Below are 19,505 nucleotides of genomic sequence, written 5' to 3' on the forward strand. Positions count from 1 at the left end.
CTGCAAACACTGTAATTTTTAGTTGCAGGTCATGAGGATATTACTATGCTTTCTAACCAGCTTCTAAGAAAGGCTCCAAAACTGGCTCCTGTATCAATTGCTGGTCAGCTGATGATATGAACGCAAGATTTCTCTGGTAGTACTTGACTCAACATTAAGGACTTTATATATTGGATTTAAGTTACTACAGAGAAAAGTTACCTTTTGTATGGGAATTACCTTTGGAATATTTTGGTGCAATGATTTATATGTGATATATATGATGATTATGATTGGTCTATACAGCTCTTTGTAAATACAACAGATTGTATACATTTTCAATGGTTCCCATGATTGCACGGTTCCCAGTCTTGTCTATTGTTTGGGCTCCTATCCGCTGTAGCCCCATGCTTCGATCACAAAGGACCTCAGCTTAAATTGAGACATGGACAAATGTGAGACTCTTAAGGACTTAGCTGTCTGCTTGTACTTTATCAGGGAAAGCATCTCATCTGCCTTGAAAGGGAAAACAGTGGAACCTTCAAAAGGCAAGTCCTCAATCTTAAACCTGGTCTCCATAGCAAGGCCATTAATCTTAACCATGCATGGCGCCTGAGTATGATGGAGCTTGCCATGGCTTGCTCAGCCAAATCCTTTTGCAAGGGATGCTTATCTTCCAGCAGGAGTTCCAAGAATGGAAGAATTCTTTCCCATAAGAGCTGATAACCAGCCATAATGGTTTCCTAGTTGGCAATCTTGAAACCTAAAGCTGAAGAATACAATTTTCAACCCAGGACATCCAGTTGGCTCCCTGTCTTATCTGTGGGAGTGAGGTGGTAGACTTGATGCCCCTTTGGCTGCATCTCCTCTGTAACCAAGAAGGATGGAAGAGGATGAGTTGTCAAATAGTTAAATGGCTCCTTCTTGATCTTATATAACCTACTGGAGGTATTTATTTATTTATCTTAAATTGGCATGCTGCCCACTCAACACATGGATTCTGGGTGGCTCACAGTCATAACACAACAATAACAATACCTTATGATTTTAAAAGCAGAAACACATGTAAATTATTTATAAATTTAAAACTTAAAAATGGTATGCTGGAGAGATGCAGGCTTTTCCTGTAGTTCCTGGGTGAGGTATACAAGGCTCTCCAACACTGGGAAAGCAATAATTCGGGGAGACTCTAAGCAGAGGTGGCTCAGAATCTTATCTTTTTTTTTTGAGTTTGTGCTCCAAGGTAATAACATCTATTATCTCCAGAGACTGAGCCATATGAATCACAGGTTCTCCAAACATCCAGAGATCCTCTGTGGGAGCTGACTTGGCTACCCTCTCATCTGGGCTCGGATCTCAAGTTGGGTCAGATCCACTGCATTCATTTGCTGTTTCTTCTTCTCTCATTGCAGGAACAGGAGAATGCAGCATGCACAAGATGGCTACTCAAGGCAGATACAATGATATCCGATGAGGGCAGTGATACAAACTGGTATCCCTAGGGCTTGCAAAGTTGTCACCCCATTCCTTTAAGTATCTTGGAGACATCACGTAGGGATGTGAAGGCCACTGCACAGGTGGTTGGGGTTTGCAGACTGGACTTAGGCAGGACCTTGCCATGTGGTAACCCAGTCTCTCTGTCCCCACCGGAGACAGAAATTGGTGAATATCTCAGACCCTGAGCTTCTCCTGCAAGGTTGGCGTTGGCCAGAAAAAAAGGCTAAAAGGCAACTGGAGCTCCTCTGAGTCCTGCATATGTGAAAGATGGAGAAAAAGAACTGAAGAAGGAGGTACTCCTCTCCTTGGGAAGAAAATGATCTAATATCTTTCCTTCAAGTATTCCGGGAGAAGGCATACCCAAACATGAGGATGTCCTCCTCTCCTCAAATGAGAAGAGGTGCTGTGATTACAAGCTTAGGAGACAGATGGATTTGGGATCAGATCAATACTTCGTATCTGATTCACCCAGCTAGTTTTCCCCAGCTTCAAAATAGTCATATGGTATGAAAATAAACTGGATACCTAACAAAAACATCTAAATGGAACAAAACAAACTTTTGCCAAGTTTTGTAACTGCATATGGCAACTAATTTTAAAAAAGGAAGATTAGACTCTCAGCTAATAAAGTACAAATGATGGTTATGTGAACATGCTGTTTTAACCAGTTATTTTTGGCTTTTGGTTTTTGTCAAGAATCGCTGAGTAAAATATTCAACCAAGAAATGTGATGTTATTGCAGTTTCCCTACTCTGCTTCTCTCCCCAACAGGAACGCAAAACAGCTTACAACATTATTTGCCCCAACTTCACTTGGTCCTCACAACAATAACCCTTGGAGGTAGGTTAGACCTAGAGAGGGAGTAGCTGTACCAGGGTCACCAAGTGATCATCTACGGCAGAGTGGGGACTTGAACCTAGTCCTACACTCTAGTCCTAGTCCTATACTACATCCTAGTCCTACCCTCTAACCACTACACAACTCTGGCTCTCATGTTGAGGAAATAAAGGGTTAGTATCCTGCATCAGAGGTGGATGAGTCAACCAACTGCTTACCTAGCTATGGTGAAATAGAATTAAATATTCTATGTTTGTCCTTGTGCAGGTGACAACCTAGATTTTTAATTCTAAAGAACCAATTACATTGACATTTTTCGCTGACAGCAAAGGCAGGCATGATGGCTCCTTGTTTCCTAGCCCTGAATGAACATCAGGGTTTTTTTTTTTTAGCAGGAACTCCTTTGCATATTAGGTCACATATCCCTGATGTAGCCAATCCTCCAAGAGCTTACAGGGCTCTTCTTACAGGGCCTACTGTAAGCTCCAGGAGGATTGGCTACATCAGGGGTGTGTGGCCTAATATACAAAGGCGTTCCTGCTACAAAAAAACCCATGATGAACATTATCTATAGGTTTATATTTTAAAGTACTTTAGCCAGGGGTGGAATTCTAACAGGAGCTCCCTCGCATATTAGCCCACACACCCCTGACGTAGCAAATGCTCCAAGAGCTAACAAAAATGAGCCTTGTAAGCTCTTGGAGGACTGGCTACATCATGGGGTGTGGCCTAATATGCACAGGAGCTCCTGCTAGAATTCCACCCTTGACTTAAGCAATTGCGTGGGCTGTCTCTAAGGTTGTAGGATAAAAGGCAAGGAAAGCTATTAATTCTTTTCTATTTTGTTTGCAGTTAGCAACATGAAAATAGATTACAACAGAACTTGGCTGTATTTTTTCCCCTTATAACAATAGAGAGTAGCGACATAAGTACTTGACCAGTCAATATATACTTGACTAGACTATTATTCTTTGTGCTCCTTTTCACAGTAAAGTTTGGTCCGTTTTACATAACTTTTCTTCTTTTGTACTAACACTACTATTATTTATCAAAGCATTTTTGAAGAAAAAAGAGACAGCTATCATAATACCTTGCAAAGCCAACTCCACGACTTGTGCCATTGGAATCACGAAGTATTCTTGTAGAGATAACTTGCCCAAAAGGTTTCAGCATATTCTCAAGCTCTTGCTCATCCATTGAAAGCGGCAAATTGGAGATATATAAATTAGTTGGATCTTGCTCTTGTTGCTGAAAAGCAATTAAAATTTTGCCATTTAGTTTTCTGAGAGAGGGGAGAAACATCCAACTGGGATTTTTAAACATAAAATAGCAACTGTAATCCTCACGAGGCTTACTTTGCTGCCGAATAAAAGTGGCTCCAGCTACACTGTTGCCAATAAACCTTTAAATCTGAGGCATCCAACAACAGTCTATTATATTGCACTGGGACATCAATGGATCGCCTCTAGAATAATAGTTGTGGTCGAAATGTATGATTGCATCTATTCACTGCTACCGGCGGTCGCAACATGAAGCTCTTCCTTCCCGACAATGTAAGCCATTACTGTATTTACAATTATGTTCAAAGGAAACAAGCACAACAGAGAAAACCAAGTAAAAGGGAAAGCATTTCCTTCACGATGTTACAGTTAGAGGTGGAAAGTTCTAATGGTTAGGCTGGTTCTTTTTGTTTTTAACAAACAAAAAGAAATTATCCAAGTAGTTGCTTTGGGAGCAAATTGCATGAATATTTGAAGATGGAAATGGCTTCCATCTTAATTTTTAAATAGTGAAGGGGTTCTGGGAGGCACCTCATGTACACACACAGTATAAAGACTCAAATTTATTTCAACTAGGGAAGAGTATAGGGTAGGGCAATGAACGCAAAGAAGGGGAAGAGTTGCGATGCATATATGTGTTTATAGCCTCTTCTGTTCCATAAATGTGGTTTGGTCATTTCCAAACTAGGCTCCTCTTTAGATATGTCAGTAATCAGTTGTAACAGGCAGTTGCTAATGAGCCCTTTTGATATAGCACTGTTACATTAATTCATGCGTTTATGCTTTCCAAAACAAAATACCATCATGCACAAGTACCAGGTCTGTGCAGGAATTACTTCAATCTTAGCATTCCCATCATTGCTCTGGAAATGTTTTTTGATTAATTATCTCAAAGCATAACAGATGATAGAATATGAAGCAGGCATGTGGAAAACACGGAATCTATATAGACAGCATGAAACCCTGTAGCATAACCTTTAGATTTTTATAGCACAAATGCACACATTTTTATTGTACAAAAAGAGAAAAATACAAAAGAGCACTTAAATGATCCACAAACATAAATATGTTTATTGTACCAGATTATCCATTTCCATGAAATAAATTTAATATCAAAACAAAACTTTGTCTAATATTCTTATTGGCATAGTTCAACAGAACAGGATGCCATTGCCTCAATTTACAGGCTTGAGTTTATTGTTCCTTTCCAAAGCTGTTCATAGGAGTTCATTTTTCTTATTAATAGTATTCCTGATCCCCTGCTTCCAGATATCTATTGAAGGTAAGAGTTGATTTAAAACAAAAACTTCTATAAAACTCTGTACCTGCTTTCGATATTTCAGCCATAACAGCACATAAGAAACACACATCCGTTACCTTGACCTGGATAGGGCTGGATTTGGATTAGCCCAGGCTAGCTAGATTTTGGAACTAAGCAGGGTCAGCCCTGGCTAGTATTTGTTTTGGGAGACTTCCAAGGAATACCAGGGTCATGACATGGAGGTGAATAATGGCAAACCACCTCTGAACATGTCTTGCCTTGATAATCCTACAGAGTCACCATAGGTCTCCTGTGACTTGGTGGCACTTTTCACTTTGGTTTACTTCCAGGAAATGGTTCTGAGGACTACAGCTAAAATGTACCCAAGAGTTTCACACTTAAAGAAAACTTGTGAGAAAAGTCATTCAACTCTAATGCTCTGTCCTATTGGATTTCTTATATGATGCTCATGGCCATTTATCCTACAACTCTTGACTTCTTTTGTTTGCAAGTGGTGGATTACAAGACTGTCTTACCACCCACAAAAAGTATCAGTTTATATGGCAAAATATACTCCCAATCCAGACCACTGTTTCTGTAAGAGAATACCCATCCCTGACATTAAACTGAATCACTGTTGCAGTCAGTTGACTCCTCTATCTATTTAAGATGAAACTAATCTTTTTTGAACATTTCTTTCACATTCTAGTAATCACACTATTTTGCAGGCACATGGTTTATCTCCATCATCCCATGTGGAGGCAGAACTCTCCACTGTCTGGAATCCTCTTCACCTTTTCTCAGGAAGACACTCTGGGTGCTATATTACAGTGCCATCCAAAGCAGACTCATATTCTTCCAAGCCCACTGATTTAACTGGATTTGGAAGTTTTAGCCCTGGTTAGTGCTTGAATGGGACATCACCAAGGAAGCCTAGGGCTGTTACACAGAGGTCTCTCTCTCTCGGCTTGGCTTCGCGAACGAAGATTTAAGAAGGGTGCAATAGTCCACGTCTGCTGCAGGCTCGCTGGTGGCTGACAAGACCAATGTGGGACAGGCAGGTCCGGCCACAGCGGCTGCAGGGAAAAGTCTGATTTGGGGTTGGTGCTGTAGCAGTGCGATTCTTCCTCAATCTCCTTTTGTCCTCAAGACCAGCTATGCGTGCGTTCTCAAAGGAAGAGACAGCCTGGTGGATGGTGTGCCTCCATGCTTTGCGATCTGAGGCTAGGTCAGACCACTGGTGATGGTTGATGCGACAGGTGCCAAGGGATTTCTTCAAGGAGTCCTTGTACCTCTTCTTTGGCGCCCCTCTATTTCGATGGCCGGTGGAGAGTTCGCCATACAGGGCAATCTTGGGAAGGCGGTGGTTTTCCATCCTAGAAATATGCCCTGCCCAGCGCAGCTGCGTCTTCAACAGCAGTGCCTCGATGCTGGTAACCTCTGCCCGCTTGAGGACTTCAGTGTTGGTCACAAAGTCACTCCAGTGGATGTTGAGGATGGTGCGAAGGCAGCGCTGATGAAAGCGCTCAAGGAGTCGCAAGTGATGACGGTATAAAACCCACGATTCGGAGCCATAGATGAGGGTTGTCATCACAACCGCTTTGTAAACATTGATCTTTGTGCCTTTTTTCAGATGCTTGTTGCTCCACACTCTTTTGTGCAGTCGGCCAAATGCACGGTTTGTCTTTGCCAGCCTGTTGTCAATCTCCTTGTCGATCTTGGCATCTGAGGAGATGATGCACCCCAGGTAGCTGAACTGCTGGACTGTCTTCAGAACTGATTCACCCACAGTGATGCAGGGAGGGTGATAATCTTCCTGGGGTGCAGGCTGGTGGAGAACTTCTGTCTTCTTCAGACTAACTTCTAGGCCGAATAGCTTGGCAGCCTCTGCAAAGCAGGACGTCATATGCTGCAGAGCTGATACCGAGTGGGAGACGAGTGCAGCATCATCAGCAAACAGTAGCTCTCGGATGAGTTTTTCCATTGTCTTGGAGTGTGCCTTTAGTCGCCTCAGGTTGAACAGGCTGCCATCGGTGCGATAGCGGATGTAGACACCATCGTCATCATCTAGATCTACTGCGGCTCTTTGAAGCATCATGCTAAAGAGGTAGGCAATGGAAAACCACCTCTATCTATCTGGCCTTGAAAACCTACAGGGTTGCCATAAGTCAGTTGTGACTTTACAGCAAAGGGGGGGAAAAAGCCCACAGACTTCAATGGATTTAGAAGGGTTAACTTTGTTTAGGATGATACCATTACAGTGCCATCCTAAGCATGTATACTCAGAAGTAAATCTCACTGAACTGCCTAGTGTTTTTAGGATTGCAGCCTTAAACTCACTCAAGGCCAACTTTCTTTCCATAAACTTTCACACGATGGGATCAGGACACACGGTTTGGAGGAAGCTATAGCTTTTTCCTCTTCTAATGTACATTTTATTCCTCACAAGTCTTTTGATGGTTTTTTTTTCTGACTTTATACTTCCACAGTCTAGCTTTTGAGATGCGATCATCCTTTGTAGCTCGTTTTTCTTTCGTGTTTCATCTCAGTAGAGCTCCTGCCATCACCATGCAGCTTCATCAGTTTTCTGCCATTTCTCATTTTCTTTTATGGACAGGAAAGGCTCGCCACTGAGCTTGAAACAAGAGTTTGAAACTTCCGGGGGAGGAGGGGAGCCAGGTTTCGCAAAACTTCCATTTGCTTTAGCTTTTCTCTGCACAGTTTTTCCTTAGCTTGTCAAAACCCATTCCCTGGATCCAAAGCTTCTGCTGCATAACTAGAATGCACTTCCAATTGTCCATAATAATGGGCCAGTGACATACTCAATTTCTACTCCTCAAACCAGTTTCTGGAGGTGGGAGACTGGACATTATGCAGTGTCTCCAAGCCTATGTTGATAAAAGTTTTCTCCCTGCTTTCCCTTCACTTTCATTTGTAATCCAAGCTTCTTCCTAGGAAGTCAGGGCAGCATACATTGCGCACTAGGGTGGCCAGATCTGACTCAGGAAATATCTGGGGACTGGGAGGCGGAGCCAGTGATTAGCTCAGTTGAACTCCAAGCAGAGTTCTGGCCATCACATTTCTTTTAAATGCCGTCCTTCCACAGGAAATACCATTTTCTCTTTCTCAGGGAAGAGAATAAACAATTCAGCTTTTACTGTCATAAGATGCATAGAGCATGAATTCATACATGTGAAATATATACAGTTCAGGGGTTACCATATAAACCTTTATGAAATGTAAGGTGAAAGTGACCTTTGCATGTCTTGGGTCAACCAAAGAGAATCTGATTAGGAAAGACACAAGAGGGAATATTTGAGGGAATATAACAAACCTAACTATAGGATACTCGGTTATTCAGACTATGTACTATTTGCTTCAGTAATATGAATACAGCATGTGTTATCTAGCAAGCAAACAAACAAACCCTGGCACATTATAGCAAGGGTGGCCAATGGTAGCTCTCCAGATGTTTTTTGCCTACAACTCCCATCAGCCCCATCCATTGGCCATGCTGGCTGGGGCTGATGGGAGTTGTAGGCAAAAAAAAAACCTGTCTGGAGAGCTACCGTTAGCCACCCCTGCATTATAGCATTCACATCTTGCAGGAAGATATCTTCTGTCATTATAAAGTTAACATAGAACAAAATGCTTAATTTCAGTGTTACAATCTGCTCTCTTATTTGTCTTTTCTCAAAAACAATAAAATCAAGCTAATTCTATTATTCTCCGAGGCACTAAAGAGATTAAATATCTAACCACCATCAAAGCTATGTGTAACATTTATAAGAAAAAGAAACCAACAGGTAGAAAAACTGGAGACTGGGAGTCCTACCCGACAGAAAACTCTCAGTCATCATCTGAAACTAATTAACAAAAATTCCCTGTGTGAGGAACTGTTCCTAACATGCAAGAGGAAAAAAAAAACCTTGGCAGTATGATGAGACATCTGTTTTCTCTTGCTCTGCTAAGGATCACAGCAAACAGACTATTCAGAAACATGTGACTGAAGATGACAGTATAAAAGATCTTCTATCAGAAGGGATTAAATCCTTCATCCTTCAAGGCCAACTCTATGGCCAACCCTTGACTAGTTCATCTATATTCATGCATACTACTAAAAAAATACCCATAGCTATAAATGTGTAAATTCAGCAACATCAGTCAGTTAAACGCACTAAAGTACACACACGTGCACGGCAAAGTATAGCTTTATTTAAAACATTTGTACCTCACCTTATCTCTTCAAACTCAAGGTGGCTTACAAAGGGCACAAAAACATCATGAACAAAGTAACAAGAACTTTTTAAACTAAAAAATTAGTCAAAATAGTTTACTCCATCAAATGCACTCTGGAATAAAACAGCCTTACACCCTCTGCATCTACTCCAGAAGGTAATTGTAGCAAATTACAGGATTTAAAAACAAATGAACAAGCCCAACAAGCATTTTGCCCCATATTTTATTTCATTTATAGTCTGTAATTCTCATTTGAGACTTAAGGCAGATTACAGGATATAAAATGGTGCAACCAATGAGCAAGACAATTGTGCTTGCGAATTGGAATTCTGTTTCTGAGTTGGTATAACACACTTCCCGTTAAGGAGATACAAGGATGCTGAAGTAAAAGACAAGCACATCAAACACTGTGAGAATCCATATTTTTACATAAAAATTTCAATTTCTCTTTATTTATATATAGTCCTGCTAATTCTCCATATTCTTTTATCTTAGTTAACAGCAACGGTGACACTTGGATCGGATTCTCTGTTATGAACATATTATCATCTGCAAAGGCTTTATATTTATAAGAGAATCCTCTAATTTTTAATCCTTCTATTTCGTTGTCATTCTGTATTTGTTGTAGTAGAATTTCAAGAGTCATTATAAACAACAATGGTGATAACGGACATCCTTGTCTTGTACCTTTGCTTACCTTCAGCTCTTTTGTGAGATCTGCATTTATACACAATTTTGCATATTGTTCCATGTATATTGCTTTCGTCATCTTTATAAAATGTTCCCCTAAATTTATTTTTTCCATTACTACAAACATAAAGTCCCAATTTAAATTATCAAAGGCTTTTTCTGCGTCCACAAAAAATAAAGCCGCTTCCTTTTCTGGATGTTTCTCATAATATTCCACAACATTTATAACAGCTCTTACATTGTCTCTTATCTGTCTTTTAGGAAGAAATCCGGCTTGGTCTTTTTTTTATAAAATTAATCAAATATTGCTCCAATTGTTCTGCCAAAATTCTTGTATAGATCTTATAATCATTATTTAGCAAAGAAATTGGTCTATAGTTCTTTACATTTGTGACATCTTTATCTTCTTTGGGAATCAAAGAAATTACAGCTTCCTTCCAAGTATTTGGAATTTTTCCATTTTCTCTTATCGTGTTTAACAATTTCATCAGTTTGGGTGTTATCTCGTCCTTGAGGATTTTATAAAATTTAGATGTAAATCCATCTGGCCCAGGGGCCTTACCTTCTTTCATTGCTTTTATTGCTGCTTCGATTTCAATTTTCTCTATTGGGTCATTTAAAGTCTTTTTCATGTACTCATTCAAAGGTGCCACTTGAAAATTCCGTAGATACTCTTCCATTATTCCTTTCTTTATTTTCACACCCTTGAATAAATTTGCATAATATTTAAAAAATTCTCTTTTCATTCCATCTTGATCGACTATTATTTTTCCACCAACCATAATTTTATTAATAGTTTTATTTTCTTTCTTCTTCTTCAGTTGCCAAGCCAAATACTTTCCAGGTTTATTCGCACTTTCAAACGATTTCTGTTTCAGACTTCGAAAAGTTCCATTCTAGTTCTTTATTCAGCAAATGTCTTACTTGTGATTGTAATATTGTAATTTCTTTTATTAATTTCTTTTTCCCAGGCCTTTTTTTCAATTCCCTTTCTTTTTTACTTATTTCATTTTGTAATGTTAACAGCCGTTCTTCTTTAGCCCTCTTATCTTTATTGTTCAATGTAATTAATATTCCTCTCATTACTGCTTTATAAGTGTCCCATACTGTTTGAAATTCCATGTCATCAGTTTCATTTATTTGGAAGAAAGCCGCAGTTTCCTTTTCTAAAAATGTCACAATATCTTGTAGCAAGTCCTCGTTAATTCTCCATCTTCTTGTTTTCGTTTGCAATTTTGTAATCCAACATACTGGGTTATGGTCTGCACAAACCTTTGGTAGAATCTCTACTTTTTTAGTTATAAGGCCCAAAGTCTTGGAACCCCATAACATATCTATTCTAGAAAAAGAATTATGTCTAGCTGAAAAGAAAGTATAGTCTCTTACTTCAGGACTGAATTTTCTCCATATATCTTCCAAATTTTCTTGTTTGACCAACTCAAAGAAAGAGTTTGGTAGTTTCCCCTCTTTGTCATTCTTCTTTTGACTTGATCTATCACTATTGTTTTGTATTGTCCCATTGAAATCGCCCATCATCAAAATTTGGTCATATGTCTTTTCATCTAATTGTCAATTAATTTCTTTAAAAAACGTACCTTTCGCTCCATTGGGCGCATATAATCCTAATAATAACGTTTTTTTCGCCTCAATTATCACTTCTACAGCAATATATCTTCTTTCCTTATCTTTAAATATTAGTTTTGGTTGTAATTGTTCTTTAATATAGAAGACTACCCCTCTTTTCTTTTGTTCCGCCAATGAGAAAAATTCCAGCCCCAAATTTTTATTCCACAAATATTTACGGTCTTTTTGTTGTATATGAACTTCCTGTAAACATATTATGTTACATTTTTGCTTTTTAATCCAATGAAATGTTGTTCTTCTTTTTTGTGGTGAATTTAGTCCATTTATGTTCCAAGATAATAGCTTGTACTCCATTATGATGTAGACTTTTTATTCTCTTCAAAAAAGCTATACATCTCTTGTTCGCTCTTTATTGTAATCCTTATTCCATGTTTTTCAAAGCCGAGACCCTCAGGTAGTATCCATCTGAATCTTGTGCCCTCTGTACGTAATTTGTCTGTTAACTTCTTGTATTTCTTCCTGTCATTAATCACTTGTTTTGGTAGCTCTTTCATTATTTTGACTTTGCTCCCTTCTATGATCCAATCTTTTTGAAATCCATAACATTTTCCATGGATTAAGGGGCAGGGATAGGATCTGGGTTTAACCAATCCATCTCCCTCCCTGGCCTTCCTTAAAACTGCGAAGGAATAAAGCCTCACATATAAGATGGTGTGGAAAGCACCACTGGAAGGATGCAGGAAGCACTAACCGTATTAGATGTGCACAGTGTGATCACTCAGGCACATCTTTCAAGGACAACTCTATGGCCAACCCTTGACTAAACCCCCTCTGCGTGGCTCATCTCTGAAGAGCTGCTTTGAAAAGATTTGGACTGGAGGTCATGCATGCGATACTCTACAACAGGGGTTCCCACTGTGGTGCTCACAGGCACCATGATGCCTGCTGACACCTTTCCTGGTGCCCCACCAAGTGTTTTTTAGAGAATGAGCAGGGCCAGGTGGAACTTCTGCCCAGCAAGGCTTCTGATTAACCACTGGAGATTTGATTGGCTGTGCAGGTTTTTTTAAAAAAGCAGCTGCCATCGCAGCACAAGGATCTTTACTGTGCGACTGAAGGTAAGCTGTGGCAGTCATTTTGTGGCTGGCTTTGCCTTGTAAAGCAGCCGTTTTCTGGCACCCATTCAGGGGTTGCACCCACTGTACTATATCACCATTTCCAAGGTGCTCACTGCCCAGAGGCTGAAAGAGGCTAGGGATCTCTGGTCTACAGCCCACTTCAGTCCAGTTTCTTTAAAAGTGAAATGAAGGGAACCAAGCTCCAGACCCTCATGCTTGTCTTCGGCTTGTCTAAGTCCTAGTTCTAGTCAGTCAGGAAAGCCCACTTGGGGGATCTTAAGGACTTGGTTATTAATGGTGATGGTGGTGAACACAGTGACTTTGCTGTATCCTTCCTTCTATTTAAGCTTTAAAGTCATCCACATGCAGACATAACAATCTCACAAATCACTATAAGGTTGTTATTTTCCGCAGCCAAATGTTTTATTGCTTTAATTGCATTTAAAATTATCTTTTACATTTCACTTTTAGTGTGCACTGAGTCCTCACTGGTGGTTAGAAGCAGCAGGATAGAAATTACTTGCCAGCATGCTTCAAAAATTGTCTTTTGTAATGATTCTCAGAAAGCAGCTAATTTTTAGCGAACAAGAAATCAGGTGTGGCAATACTATGAAAATTCAAGCCTTACATATCAGAAGACATGATCAGAAAGAAAAGTATGCCCCCCAAACCCCCCCCACCCGCAACCTTTAATGTTGCCTTCCACTATTTTCACTAAGAATGGAAGATATAGCCATATTCAGGCAAGGAGATACAGGGGGAAAAACATCATTTCTGTTTACATTTGCTTGTTGGGCTGCATCAGCGTCACTTGGGATTTTATTCCCTTCCCCCCTCCCAAAGCTGATTGCATGAAAACCAGCATATATATTCTATACAAAAGATGCTGATGTTCTATAACATTACTTTTGTTTTCCCCTTTGACCCTGGTGTTATAGACAATATTCATGGAGGAACGACTCTGGAAACAGCTCCCTCTGCAACTGGGGCTTTGACCAGATTGAGGGGATTACAGTCAAGCTGTTCCTGAACTTTCGAAAGTAAATCTAGTATTGCAAATGTCTTAACCACACAAGGTCCCTGGATTCAGTCTTCCTATGGGATTCTTAGCACTGCTGATGGAAAGCTCCCTTTAAAAAGACAAATGGTGTACCATTCATACCATTCTTAAATTGTCGTACGTACACAAAAGACAGCCTTTGCTTCACAATTATAGTGGCATTCAAGCAAGACAAGGAGCATGGCTGAAAGAAGCCTTTATGTCGTGGCAGATCATGTTACAAGAACATAGTTGAGCAAATTTGAAACAAGAGTTTCTTTTCAGTTACTTAGAATGGAGACATTCCTAAGTGCCTTTGGGACAAGAAGACAACCCATTGTACGAAGACGTAATTCAGAGCTTTGTTAAGGAAACAATATGGTGAAGTGGTAGGAGGCTATAGGTCCATTCTATTAACTCTATTTGAAGGGACCATAACAAGCACCAAGAGCTAGTCATGAAAAATTAAACACAAATTATTTCCAGAAGTATCTTTAATTACCAATTAGCTACTTTATGTGCAAGTCAATTAATACTGAACTCTGTCCATGTAGACTCCATTTGTACATTATATTAATATGGATGTAAGGCAGGTCGGAGCAGACACTATATCTAATGGTGCATTTTGATGGTGCAGAACAGGAAGCCAAAGCACAGACTACTTACCAGGGTAAGTGCTCTGTGCTAGACATTTGGTCTTCTACTCACATTTTACAAATGTCATGTTTTACCCAATATAAAGATTGGTTTATCAGAAAGCAGGAAGCACTTAAGAATCGGAAGTAAACACACACAATTCAAGCTACCATAAGAAGGTCCACTGGTAAATCTGAGCTGTACCAAAATAACCAGTCTCTAAAAGCACACACATGTATGTTCTAAGATGAGTACTTACTTACCAGAGTCACAATATCAATAATCTTAGTATTAACAAACTGAGCTGAAATGACTGTCATCTGGAAACCTGATATTTCTATGTAATCAATAACCATTCATAAGGTCACAGTTCTATTTTGAAGGGGAAAACCCCAATCTTAAAACTAACTATTAAATACAAGTTCGACACAAAGGTAAAGAACAAAGTGAACTCTCTATATATGTCTAAGAATTATAAAACAGACAAAATTGAACAACTAGAAGCATTAATATCCACTCCAATCTTCTTTTTCTAGCCAACAAATGATCTCTAATTCAGTTTGCTTTTTGTTGCCTGGCAGATTTCAACTGTATCACTGCATGTTGATTTTGATCGTTCTGTGATCTACTGAATCTTGCTGATTCATTTGTCTGATAGGATTTTAAAACTATACCAGTTCTTGACCACTGTTAGTTTTGCTTTGGTCAACAGATCAATTATACTATAATAATAAAGGCTTGAGTTTTTTTTTTTAACTAACCCCAAATAGAATGTTGGGATTTAATGGCTGGATGTGCCATATCATTCTATTAATTTATCTTATGACCTTTCCGTAAAACATACTTAGGCATTCTCACCACTTACACATAAAAGCTGTGACTACATAACTCTACCTCCACTTATTATAATAGTTAATATTTTAAATTCTGTCCAACTTTTCAGGAGCAGCAAAGAATCATATAGTATTTTTCCTTCATGGAACCAGAAACAGAAATAAAACCCCGGCTTGTGCTGTGGAATATCTATGCAGTCAGATTCCATAAAAATTTTAGTTTTAACATTTTCTCCTGAAAATTTAAAAAACATTCCCCCCTACTAATATCTTTTATTATTAAAAAAGGTAATCCTTTGACAATAAACTTGTTGACCTCTGAGTATTAAAAACATTTTAATATTGATGCAGCCTCAAAAAGCTTATCTTTTGCCACACAAAAGAACTGTGATTTCAAAAAGCTTATGCACTAAAAGATCATTTCTTGATGCAGGTGAATAAGCATGAAGGTCTCCTACCAGATAAGATTCAGTTGGGTAGCCATGTTGGTTTAAAACAGGGGTGTCAGATGCGCAGCTCATGAGCTGCATCCAGCCCACATAGGGTTCAAATCTATCCCCCCCAAGCAACTTTGTCCTCCTGCTTCCTTTTCAGGGCTACTACCGCAGCTGCACCATACCTTGCTTTTTTTTTCTAGATCCCTTCCTGCTTCGTATTCCTTTGCTTCTTGCCTTTTGCCTCTCCCCCTCCCTCGCACACACAGGCACATGGGGAGCTCCGTGGCTGCTTTGTGCGGGAGAGATACGAAGACAAGTCTGCCTCTCTCACTCTCTGCCTCTCTCTCTCTAACACACACAGAATCCCCTTTTGCCTGCTTCTCTGTGACAGCTTCTTCTCTTGTGGGGAGAGGAAGGGGGGAGGGAGAGAGAGAATGAGAACATGAACAGTGTTGGACTCCCATGGCAACATTTTAGTCCAAGTATAAGCTTTTCTGTGCAAGCACACTTCTTCTTTGGAGGGAGGGAGGGTGGGTGGATGGATTCTTATGACAAGTGCAACGTACATTGAGAAACTTATTTTGGTTTATTCTGAAAAGATTTTTTTGGGGGGTGGGGTGGGGTTAAATGGATTTCTCTGTTCCTAACTGGATTTATTTTTTTTCAAAAAGACCATGATTAGGAATTAAAACATTTGGATTGGTCCTTATATCTTGGAGAGTGGCATGATTTCAGATGCCAAATGATAACGGCGCACATTGGTAATAAGACAGGAAAACTAGCTCTCCGTTCAGTCCAGGAGGATGCAATCAATTGCAATTCAGCAATCTCTCTTTCTAATCTCCCTCTGAAATTCCTTTGTAAGAGCACTGCTGCTCTTAGGACATCAACTGAATGTTGTCAGACTTATGTCCATTTATTCTTTGCATCCTCCTGGACTGAATCCTCCTGGATGGAACTGAGACCTAGGTTTCCCGTCTCATCACCAACACTGGTATCTCCATGCCTACTACACCTCTCTGCATAGCACACCTAACCCAATAAGATCCAACCCTTGTAACAAATGAATCCAACATCTCTTGTCTAAAGCAGCAGAACAAAGTTAGAGTCCAGTGGCACCTTTGAGACCAATAACGTTTTATTCAAGGTATAAGCTTTTGTTGTGCATGCATGCATGCATGCATGCTGCAAGATCTGAAAAAGTGTGTGCGCACACAAAAGCTTATACCTTGAATAAAACTTTGTTGGTCTTCAAAGTGCCACTGGACTTGAGAACTTTGGTCTCCTACCAGTTATCTATTGCAGCAAGTGAACATCTAGTATTTTAAAAAACACAAAAGGCTAATATATCAAAGCAGTGTACGTAACCTTATGTCTTCCAGACAATGCTGCTAATAAAACATGCTCCCCTCTTAGTCATGGGATCATGCCCACTTTGGGCCTTCCTGCTAGCTGCTTTACCAACTTCAGGCTCCAGCATTAGGCAGAATCTTTTCTCTTGCTAGGTTCAATGCCCTCCCTTCAGCGATTTTAACTAGGAGATTTAACAGTACACCTTTTGCTAGCAGACTATGCCCTTGTGCAAGGGGGTTCATTGAAACTGTGTCTCGTGTTATTAGAATGCTGCTATTATGTTAATATTAGTGCAGCATTTTATCATTAATCCTTGATAGTATTTTAGAGCTTTCTAATTCATATAAACTGCTGTATCTATTAAATAGCAAAGATGGGAAAACAACTGATGCTGTGGCAAAGTTTTTGCAGGCTGCTCTTATACGGAGTAATGTTTTGTAATTTAAATTTGTGTTAGACAGACTGACTTTTGACTTATTTTTGTACAGATTTTAGACCCTTTTAAAACATTCTTTTGTCTTGACTCATGTTGGCATGTTTTATCTATTTGTATGCATATGTGTATACATCTATTTTTTCCTCTTTTAAAAAGGTAGTCCCCTGTGCAAGCACCAGTTGTTTTTGACTCTGGGGTGACATTGCTTTCACAATGTTTTCACGGCAGACTTTTTACGGGCTGGTTTTGCCATGGCCTTCCCCAGTCATCTACACTTACCCTCCAACAAGCTGGGTACTCATTTGACTGACCTCAGAAGGATGGAAGGCTGAGTCAACCTGGAGCCGGTTACCTGAACCCAGCTTCCGTTGGAATTGAACTTAGGTTGTGAGCAGAGAGCTCCGACTGCAGAACTGCAGCTTTACCACTCTGAGCCACGGGGCTCTTGATATTGATAATTTAAATTTGTATTAGACAGACTGACTTTTGACTTATTTTTTAAAAAGATTTTAGACCTTTTAGAACATTCTTTTGTCTTGACTCATGTTGGCATGTTTTATCTATTTGTATGCATATGTGTGTACATCTATTTTTCCTCTTTTAACCCTCTTTTAATGCCAATAAAGGTAACTGAAATGAATTATGCTGTCTTCCAGACACACTCAGAACTGCAAGCAGCTAAGAATCCCTCAAAATGCACAAATATAAGAGGGGCCTGAGAAACAAAAGAGCAACTTTCTAATATACATAGCCCATTTAGGAATGGGTCCCCTTGATATGAGTATAGCAAAAAAAAAGAAAGGGGGGGGAGAGAAAAAGAATCAGATGTCCATTTCCAAGTGTGTGTGTGTGTGGGGGGGAACCCTGAAAAGCTGAAGAGAGACTACTGACTACCGTTGGCCACCCCTGATGTAATGGATTGTAAAGAGATAATACCTCACAGAGCCAGAGAGCCCTGAGTGACAGGTTGCTTAATGGAATTTGATTGGTTAATGTCAATTGAGAAGAAAAACTTAAGAACTGACTGCTGAAGAGAACTCAGTTAGGCTTAGCTCTGACTGTGGGAAGTTTAACTCTGAGAGTTTAGTTCTGACTGGAAACAGTTTCATACTGACTGAGGACTGGGAATGTTGGCAAGGAGGAGAGGGTGGATCAGTGAAGACCTCCATTTGGGCCAGGAAAAGGAATAGATCTTCTAGTTAGAGAAGAGATTCCCTGCTCAGTAGAAAGAGAGATAGCTGTAAAGAGTGGAGTGATCCCTGGATTGTTCAGAGAAGTAAGCTGGGTACTGGAGTGTTTAGGAAACACAAAGACTTTCATCTCTAAGATTCTAAGACTTTGTGAAAAGCTTAAGAACTCTCACTAGCTGGAAACTTATGAATGTGAAATTACTAAGTTACCTGAAAGTTCATTATTGATTTACCTGTGATATATTATCTGTGATTCCACCCAACCTTTTCCCCTCATATTATCTGTGATTTCACCCAACCTTAAATATTTTGTCTTGAACTTTAAAAAGCCTCACATATGCCATTTTCAGAAATTTAAGTTAGGAAGGTGATCTTGCCTCTTCCCTCAAGTACCTGGGCTAAGCCAGCATCAACACACACACACAAAATACAACCCCCCCCCCCCCAACACAATAAAGTAACAGGTGGGACAGCCATAAACCTTCAAATAAGAAGAAAACATCTAACAGTTCTGCTCAGGCAGAAAGGAAGAAAAAATGGAGGGAAAATCTAGCATCTGAGTAAGGGAATGGGGCTAGGTTCTCATAACTGCATACTACCACAGCACTAAGGCAATCCAACTTACAAAATTACTTGCTTAAAAATCTTAAACATCTGAAAGGTGAAAACACCTCTGTTGAAAAGACAGCTGAACAACATCAGTACTACTGATGAGAGCCAGTTTGGTGTAGTGGTTAAGTGTGCGGACTCTTATCTGGGAGAACCAGGTTTGATTCCCCACTCCTCCACTTGCACCTGCTGGCATGGCCTTGGGTCAGCCATAGCTCTGGCAGAGGTTGTCCTTGAAAGAGCAGCTGCTGTGAGAGCCCTCTCCAGCCCCACCCACCTCACAAGGTGTCTGTTGTGGGGGAGGAAGGTAAAGGAGATTGTGAGCCGCTCTGAGACTCTTCGGAGTGGAGGGCGGGATATAAATCCAATATCTTCTTCTTCTTCTACTTTACTTCCTTAGTTTTTATGCTATTTTAGTGGCATGGGAGTAGTGCCATGCCATCCCATCATAAGAACCTCTAGCCCAGGGTTTCCCAACCTTTTTGAA

At 39.9% G+C, this 19,505-nt stretch overlaps 1 protein-coding gene across 7 annotated transcripts in view; it reads right to left on the reverse strand.

The window, feature by feature from the left end:
* The window catches only part of RBMS1 (RNA binding motif single stranded interacting protein 1), a 219,116-nt gene that overhangs the window by 38,190 nt on the left and 161,421 nt on the right, over window positions 1-19,505 (reverse strand). For all 7 annotated transcript variants that reach the window (XR_009556310.1, XM_060257367.1, XM_060257366.1 and 4 more), the window contains exon 5: window positions 3,404-3,561. Coding sequence is in view for 6 of the 7 variants with exons in the window: in XM_060257367.1 (XP_060113350.1) it covers window positions 3,404-3,561 (158 nt within the window). In the remaining variant the exon portion in view is untranslated. The remainder of the gene's footprint in view (window positions 1-3,403; window positions 3,562-19,505) is intronic.

Source organism: Heteronotia binoei, chromosome 16, assembly GCF_032191835.1.
Source record: "Heteronotia binoei isolate CCM8104 ecotype False Entrance Well chromosome 16, APGP_CSIRO_Hbin_v1, whole genome shotgun sequence".
Taxonomy (NCBI): domain Eukaryota; kingdom Metazoa; phylum Chordata; class Lepidosauria; order Squamata; family Gekkonidae; genus Heteronotia; species Heteronotia binoei.